The 9,021-nt window shown below is 32.3% G+C and overlaps 1 protein-coding gene across 1 annotated transcript; it reads right to left on the bottom strand.

Annotated features, from left to right (window-relative positions):
• Nucleotides 1-6,354: 6,354 nt before the first annotated feature.
• On the bottom strand, nt 6,355-8,337 carry LOC134706109 (uncharacterized). Its single transcript, XM_063564818.1, has 3 exons — nt 8,115-8,337; nt 7,054-7,372; nt 6,355-6,504 (listed from the first exon to the last, which is right to left on the bottom strand). Exons 1-3 carry the CDS (start codon nt 8,261-8,263, stop codon nt 6,355-6,357), a joined length of 618 nt encoding a protein of 205 aa, XP_063420888.1. The 5' UTR covers nt 8,264-8,337.
• Nucleotides 8,338-9,021: the final 684 nt, after the last annotated feature.

Genomic DNA, 9,021 nt, shown 5'->3' with positions numbered 1-9,021 from the left:
AAAATTGCAGACTTATTCAGAAAAACTGCACAGTTGGAAAGTGAATAGGTTTTTTTTATTTGCTTATTTAACAATATAAATTAATCTTCTTTTTCTATATAAATAACCCTTTCAGTTATGATTTTACATACATCAATTTAAAAGTACACCTAACGGAACAAAACCTGTAGGAAATGTGTGTATACGTTAATAAGACAACAATCTAACGACAAAAAAAGCCCAAAACTGATGACATCACGATCTAGAGGGCAACAAATAGCTTTAAACATTAGAGATTGGTGTCTACCCAATATGTCAAATTCTTAATCGTCATTTATTCATTTAAAGATTGGGAATACATTTAATAGAACGTCCGCACATTTCCAAAACAGTCACGCTAATTGATGGCGTCATGTGTTAAAACCATTTTTGGCCAATCAAATCGGTATTTATCATTTATTCTAATATGATGGCCTATTATCGACAACCAGTAGAATCACAATATATCTACCTTTAGCGCAAATATAGTAATACACAAAAACAGCTGTTCGGCGTTACGGCCAACTTATTTACTTCCAGATATTCTCAATTTCCGATATCAAAATCAGTTTACCAGTTTTCGAAGGCCACGATTCAGATACAATATATTTATCTCGAGCAAAATAAACAAATTAGTCCATTTCAATTTATTTTCATGGCAAAATTTCATATAACGAAAACTTCTCGAAATGGTGTTATTATTTTGGAAAGGCAACGAAACAAGGTGATGTCACTAGTAGGTTTCTGTGAACAAAAAAAAAAAAATTTGAAATTTTCGAAAAACTAGGGAGTATCTTTGTACCACAATGTTTTATACTATAAGTAGAAGGTTAAGAAAAAAGTAAAATCACAAAAATACTGAACTCAGAGGAAAATCAATTAGGAAAGTCCATAATCACATGGCAAAATCAAATAACAAAACGCATCAAAAACGAATGCATGGACAAGAACTGTCATATTCCTGACTTGGTACAGATATATTTTAAGGGTTATGGAGCAAACAGTCTAGGAATAATGGGCCAACAAGGAGCCAAAAACAAGCATTTTTGTAGTTGCAATGGTACAATAATCAATTGTAATAAAAGGCATTGAATTAAAAAAATATACATTAACGAAAGAAAAAAAAATTCCACCAATGTAAAAATTTACCTTAAACTAGATTACTAAAATTCAAAAACTTGCAATATAATAAATGCTTGCTCTGACTTTTCGCAGTGCAATTTTATGTGCAACTTATTTTGGTTGCCTGTACATCCTATAATTTTCAACGAAATAAATAAAGTTTTTGATTGTATATTTTATTTAAAGATATACATGTACTACATTTCTTCAGGTTTTATTTGTGCCACCTTTTTAAAAACAACGTTTCAAAATGGTTCTTATCAGCTGGGTAGGTTTAACAGCAGGGCAATATAATTTTATTCTTGTTCAGAAATATGATCTGACGCATACATCCAGATGAAGTTCTTTTTCTAAGTTTTGTTACAAGTTCTACACATGAAAAACAAAAACTCTCAGAAGGACCGGACTATGATGTTACTGCTAACACATATTTTGCTAATTCAGTGGCGGATCCAGAAATTATTATAAGAGAGGTCCCACTGACTGCCTAAGAGAGGAATTGCTTTAGTGATGCTTCAGTTATTTTTTATCGAAAGGTCCGAAATTTTGTGAGCCTAAATCCATCAATTGGAAATACAACTTTAAAATTTTGATGGAATCAGTCGAGGATTATGCCAAGCAATGGACTAAGCGCGAGAAGGAAGACGTAGACCCTCTATCTGAATGGATTAAGGCAGTGAGGTCGTTGATACAAATCAGAATTAAGAAACTGAATGCCCATGCTACGTCAATCTTTAAAGACACAAATAATGCTAAACACCTATCCGACCTCCATGATAAATATGTTGTTGTCCCCGCAGACAAAGCCCCAAATAACATCGTTTTTGTGTGTAAAAGTCATTACATTAACTGCTTGATAAACGAATAAGGTATAATATTGACAGATCACTTTGAAACTAAACATAAAACCTCACGACACTAACCAAAGAGGAAATCCTGGATATTCATAGGTCTGTTCTTTGTTCCTTTGGAATTTCAATCAAAGATGAAGAACTGGATCTTCCATCACTGTATTGGATACCTAAACTACATAAGTGTTTTTCAAACAACGGTATATTGATGGGTCTTCCAAGTGCTCCACGAAACCTCTTTCTAAATTATTAACTTCTGTTTTATCAGCAATCAAAGACGGGCTTCAAGGTTATTGTGAAACTGCCTATTCTAGAGGTGGCGTGAATCAGATGTGGATACTTAAAAATTCCAAAGATCTTTTAGAGTACATACAATCTAACTCTCTTTCATCTTGTAACATTATTAAAACATTTGACTTTTCTACTCTTTACACAAGTATTTCACATTCCAAACTTAAAGACAAATTGAAAGAGCTGGTATTACTTTGCTTCATAAAAAAGAATGGCCAACGTAGATACAAGTATCTTGTCTTAGAAAGGGATAAATTATTTTGTAAAGAATCACTCTGATTCAAACAAAAAATTCTCTGAAACTGATATTATCAAGATGCTTAATTTCTTGATTGACAACATATTTGTTACGTTCGGAGGACGTGTTTTTCAACAGACTGTCGGCATTCCAAAAGGAACAAACTGTGCCCCTCTACTTGCCGACTTGTTTCTTTATTATTATGAGGCTGACTTCACGCAGGAACTTTTTAGAAAGAAATATAAGAAGTTATCAATATCATTTAACACTACTTTCTGCTATAAAGATGATGTTCTTTCGCTAAACAATTCAAAATTTGGTGACTTTGTGGAACGCATCTATCCCATCGAACTGGAGATAAAGGATACTACAGATACAGTTAAGTCGGCTTCATATCTTGACTTACATCTAGAAATTGACAATGAGGGTCGGTTGAAAACAAAACTTTACGACAAAAGAGATGATTGCAGCTTTCCAATTGTGAACTTTCCATTTCTAAGTAGCAACATTCCAAGCAGCACCTGCATACGGGGTATATATCTCCCAATATATACGATATTCCCGTGCTTGCATTTCCTATCATGATTTTCTTGATAGAGGGTTACTGCTCACAAGGAAGCTATTAAACCAAAAGTTTCAAATGGTGAAGTTGAAATCATCCCATCATATTTACGGACGCCATCACGAGTTGGTTGATCGTTATGGAATAACCGTTTCACAAATGATATCGGATATGTTCCTTACATCGTAACTACAATTCTCTTCCCTTTCATGAATGTGACCTACCGAATTAGACTATTTACTGGATTTGTTATCACATTAGTAACACGACAGGTGCAACATGTGGAGCAGGATCTGCTTACTCTTCTGGAGCACCTAGATCACCCCTAGTTTTTGGTGGGGTTCGTGTTGTTTATTCTTTAGTTTTCCATGTTGTGTCATGTGTACTATTGTTATTCTGTTTGTTTTTTTCATTTTTAGCCATGGCGTTGTCAGTTTGTTTTAGATTTATGAGTTTGACTGTCCCCTTGATATCTTTCGTCCCTCTTTCAATATGAAGAGACATACCATTTAATAAAGGGCTGCGCTTTAGCGCATGATACGCCCGTTGCCCTTTTAACAAAATTGGAAAATCCCCCTTTTTTAAGCATAAAAATTTATAACACGGAAATGTAAAATCTGAAATTTATTAAAATTGAAAGGGAGCTTACATCAATAGATATAAACAATTCACCAAAGTTTCATGGACATTGGTGAAAGACTTTTTGAGTTATTGTCCGAAGTTTAAAAAATCCCCCTTTTTTTATGAATAAAGCCCCATAAATCCAAAACTTAAAATCTGAAATTTATAAAAATTGAAAGGGAGCTTACATCAATAGATATAAACGATTCTTTTAAGTTTCATAGAAATTGGTGAAAGTGTTTTTTGAGTTATTGTCCGAAGTGTGGACGTCGGATAGATGGACGGACAGACGGACGAACGGACGGACAGACGGACGGACGGACAACGGTATACCATAATATGTCCCGTCTAAAAGACGGGCGTATAAAAACCTTTACATTGTAAATGGTATGTAATTTCTGAATAACCTGCATTACTCTTGAATTTTCAATATATGTATTGAACCAATAAGTAGGTGGTTATTGAACGCGTATTATATTGTTACATGTAAGATAGACACAAATCTATTGTTGAAGAATGTATATGGCTTTTTAATGTCGTTAAAATAAGTTTATCTTGACTTACATTTCACATATGCGTAACTGATTAAAGCTTGTGTTGGAGTCCTGATCTGAGATACAACTCGGGGAGAAATGATATTTTGTCAGTAGATGCGTCTGTAATAGTCAGAATCGAGAATACTAAAATGTCATCTTGACCTAAAATTTATTGATGAAAAAATGAGGGGAAATGCTGCGTTGAAGTCCATAACTGAGATGAGGAATACAAATATTTTGTCAGTAAATGCAACTTTGAAAGTCACTAGTTTCAAAATCAAGTCATGAAAATGAAGTAGATGATATTCCATTTCAACTGCACTTAAAAGATATTCGATTTCATCAACTGCACTTGTAGAAGATATTTTTCATAAATTTGTTTTCTCGTTTGAAATGATTTACGTTTTGTCATGCTTCATAAGCAATCATACCGAATCATCCTATTTTATATTTCGTCATTTTGTGGTTATTATTAATCAATAATGCTTTGTTCGTGGTTGACTTTGGTTTGTAACAGATTAATAAATGTTTATTGTCGTTGCCACTTTTAAATTTAGTTGTGTTTCCAAGAAAAATATCAAAACGAAATTTTCAAAATGATTTATTTATCAAACACTTTTTCTACATCACAGTTAATAGACTTATGAAAGACATTGTATAAAAGTAAATAACTGTATGGTCACACAATCGACAAACATCATCCCACAATAAATGGAGATAAAAAAAAAAAAAACAATACATTATGTTTTTCTCTACTATAAACATAATAAAGTCACAGGCAACTTGAATACATGTATATAGCAGCAATTTCGTAATAAAGGAATGAAAATTTCTGTGTCAACACATTCATCTCTACTGTAAGGGGTAGCAACACATTTTTGAAAAAAATAAAAGTGTATATAAGTTTAGATGTTCAAAAAGATATATTCACTCATGGTACATACATTTGAGGAATGTCATATGCACACTGAATATTTAAAAGTGTGCACCGCATTTGTTGTGTTATTTCAAAAGGACAGTAAAATATATTACAGTCATTAGTCATAACATGTTCTCAATTCTATTATTAAGGAGGAAAATTAGTAATGAAAGAAAAATGTGTCCACAGTACACGAATGCCCCATTCACACTATCATTTTCCATGTCCAGTAGACCGTGAAGTTGGGGTCAAAACTTTAATAAGGCATTTAAATTAGAAAAATCATACCATAGGGAACATGTGAACTGAGTTTCAAGTTGATTGTACTTCAACTTCATCAAAAAATACCTTGACCAAAAAAACTTTAACCTCAACTTTGCACTATAATTTTTTATGTTCAGTGGACCGTGAAATTGGGGTCAAAACTTTAATTTGGCATACAAATTAGAAAGATCATATCATGGGAAACATGTGTACTATGTGTAAAGTTGATTGGATTTCAACTTCATCAAAAACTACCTTGACCAAAAACTTAAACTTCAAGTTAGACGAACGGATGGACGGAAGCACGGACGAACGGACGTACAGATAAGATAACATAATGCACCTCTACTATCGTAGGTTGGGCATAAAAACGTTGATCAGGACGGCCACATCATAAATTTATTTCTATGACCTGAAAGACAAACACCTTCCAGGCAAACAGAAAATGTGTTAAATCTTAAATGACATTATAAGGAGTTATTTGCTACATCTTTGATAATTGATAGGAAAAATGTATTTGAAATGGTTTAATTTCCCTTCAAACACAAAAGCATGTGTTGATTTCTTTTTATTAAATCAATGTATTGAATAATGCTTGCTTAAAGTCAGCAATATTACATGCATGTTTTGGACTTTTATTGGATGTCGTTCAATTACGTAATCATAAATAACCGTATCCGCTGAAGTGATATAATCGGACAATAAACAGACAAGTGTACTAAATCTGATAAAATCATTTTCTTGACACTTTAAAAAAAAAAGGTTCCATGATTAAGAATGAAAAGAAAAGAAAAAACAATTAAAAATTCACAAAATTATACTTTACAGAATTTTGATTAAACTTTTCATTTCGCATGTTATATTTTGATTGTTAACGAAAAATAAACAACAATAACAAAACAAATAAATAAATTAACAAAATGTATCTTAATTCAATCTTCCTCCGTTTTCTTTGGTGATACTGCTGCAAGTTTTTTCGTAATAAGCGCAATTGCTCCTATGATCACAGCCAGGGTCACTGCACCTACTGCAGCAGCTATTCCATAGGTAGCACCATCAGATAAAGAACTAGAGTTTTCTTCCTGAAAAGAAATGATCAGAAATAAAAAGAGCTACTAACATAAGAAATTACTCTATGAAAATATCATTTTGGTTTCTTGTGGACAGTTGTCTTATTGGCAGTCATACCACATCTTTGTTTTTATATTTGGGATTTGTAATTGCGAAATAATATGACGATTGATATTTCGTATTCATCTTATCTGAATATATAATTCGTGGTATGCTGGAGAATATATATCATATGTTAAAAGAAAGTGTTTCTTAAATATGTTTAAGTCGTTAAAAACATTGTTAGCAATAATTACTTAAACACATATTCAAAAGACATAGTTTTTATAAACACTTGCAAATATTGGAAAAACTTTGTAAAAGTAATAGTAATGTACATGACACAATATTAAAAAGAGAAAAACTCGACCATAAATCAGTAAACAAACCAAAGCCACCAAAGGGTCTTCAACGCAGTGAAAAATAATGATTCCAAGTCGGGCTTCATCTGGTCTTTTAAAATAATGTATAATCTATAACAACGAAACACATTTATGTCTAACAAATGACGTTTATTTTACCTTAGAAGATGATGGATTCTGTGTCATTGTTGTTGTGGTACTGCCTGTCTGTCCTGACTGTTTTATCAATGGATTTTGTGTTGAAGTTACCAGAACCTTGTTTGAAGCAGACAATGATCCTGCGGACAACTTGGATGAAGTCGTTGGGTTTAGGGAGGTTGTGGTAGACGTAGGTTTCAATGTTGTAGTGGTTGTGGTGGTTGTAGTTGTACAAGGATTAGTTGCGTCATATGTTGGATCGATTGTTATGTCACATGAGCTAGTCAGATTTTTCAAATCCTTTACATAAATCGTCACATTTTTTCGACAGCAGTCAATGCTACAAATATACAAATGTATAGATATAAATACAATCGGATTTCCATTGCAACGCTGCTAAAACATCTCTTACTTTCAAAATTGAATTGCAACACAATTGAAGCCAAACAGGCAGTTAGAACTTCCTTAATTTTTTCCTGACAATAACCATGCAAATTATAAAATGTTTTAATAAATATTATTAATATTTATATATCAGATAATTGATCACGTTAACTTAAAGAGGAATCACAATTTATCATTGCAAAAGCTATTAAAGCAGACACAAAGATAATCAATAGGTAGCAAGTATAATGAATTCTTCAAGAAAGCAACCTTTTTCACATCTGTCTGTCAAATTAAATATGTGTCCGACATTAACGATTTTATAATTCGGTTGTCTGCAGTTGGTACAACATACATTTGTCTGATTCAAGACATAATAACTGGTACCTCTGTCTGTAAGAAAAGAAATTCTCGTTTTCTAGCCAACCAGCTTTTTTTGTTGTCCCTAAGCAAAGTTGATTGTGACGCCGCATTTCAATGTTTAATGTTTATGCAAAAGTCTTCCGTATGTTTTCTAAACTTCTTTCGTTTCTTTGGTCTGTTGAATTGATGGCTAAACAGAAAAATAACTTGGAATGCTAGAAATATCATTATTCGTATATAAAAAAAATATGGAGTATTTAGTAATTCTTTATTTTGCAGGTAGAATATTGGGATGATTTGCATTGAGTATTTCTTTTACACAGACACATATTTACATTAGTGATGCTGAAACTGTTCCTTTGGCTTTGACTAGTCCTTTAGAAAACCCATGCAATTGCAGCGAATTAGGTGGAGAGGTATGTGCTGATATTTCTGATAACCCGTCACCTTCATCCCATAACTCTGCGATGACAAAAGCGTTCATTCTACTACATTTACACGGATCGTTACAAGAAATAGAAGTGGTTTTCACGTTACAAACAGGTGGGATTATGTCAACCTTCTACAAAATAAAGCAAACATAAAATAATTATTGTAGCATTAAACAAAAAGAATGTGGGATATTTTCTTGTCCTTCTTCGAAAATCACATGTTTTTTATAATACCTTTATTTCTAAATTCAGCTGTTTCAATATCGTTTCAAGAATCGAAGTTCAGTGAAGTCTATGTAATCTCCTCCTGTTACTCATCGTCAATTTTTCAGGATAAATTTTAGGCCAAAAACTAAATTTTAGCGCCTCTGATCATTTTTGCTTTTCAAAGTTTCAGTTTATCTTTTTTCCTTTCTCAGTTTCTAAAATATTGTTAAAAATACAAGTACTTGTTTACAGTTCATCTGTATCTTTTATAGATTCAATTAAAAAAGCAAAAAAAAGTACAACATCTTTATCGATACAGAAGAATTCTTCACAAGATGTTGATTAATTAGTTTTGGTATGTTGTAGTTTTCTATGATGATTTTCAAGATTATACCAAATCATGACTACAAATCAATTCTAAAGGGCGATAATCTCTTTAAGGAGTTGACTGTCGATTTAATCATTTGTTGACCTGAAATTGCAGATACATTTTCTCCATATTATCAATGATGTTCTACATGAATGAACAAATATTGTCCTGAAGGATAATTTTTTAGGGAGTTGACTGATTATTTCACTTATTTTAGAAGCTTGCCTTTGTGAT

The sequence above is a fragment of the Mytilus trossulus genome, chromosome 2 (assembly GCF_036588685.1).
Source record: "Mytilus trossulus isolate FHL-02 chromosome 2, PNRI_Mtr1.1.1.hap1, whole genome shotgun sequence".
In the NCBI taxonomy this organism is placed as follows: domain Eukaryota; kingdom Metazoa; phylum Mollusca; class Bivalvia; order Mytilida; family Mytilidae; genus Mytilus; species Mytilus trossulus.
This window is presented reverse-complemented; position numbering and strand designations above follow the sequence as displayed.

Bases quoted from the DNA above. Each gene is read 5' to 3' on its own strand.
- LOC134706109 (XM_063564818.1), bottom strand. From the start codon at position 8,263: ATGAACGCTTTTGTCATCGCAGAGTTATGGGATGAAGGTGACGGGTTA. The intron at 7,373-8,114 runs GTAAATATGTGT...GTATATTTGTAG, and splicing joins ACAGTTTCAGCATCACTAAT to CATTGACTGCTGTCGAAAAA. The intron at 6,505-7,053 runs GTAAAATAAACG...ATTTCTTTTCAG, and splicing joins AGAATCCATCATCTTCTAAG to GAAGAAAACTCTAGTTCTTT.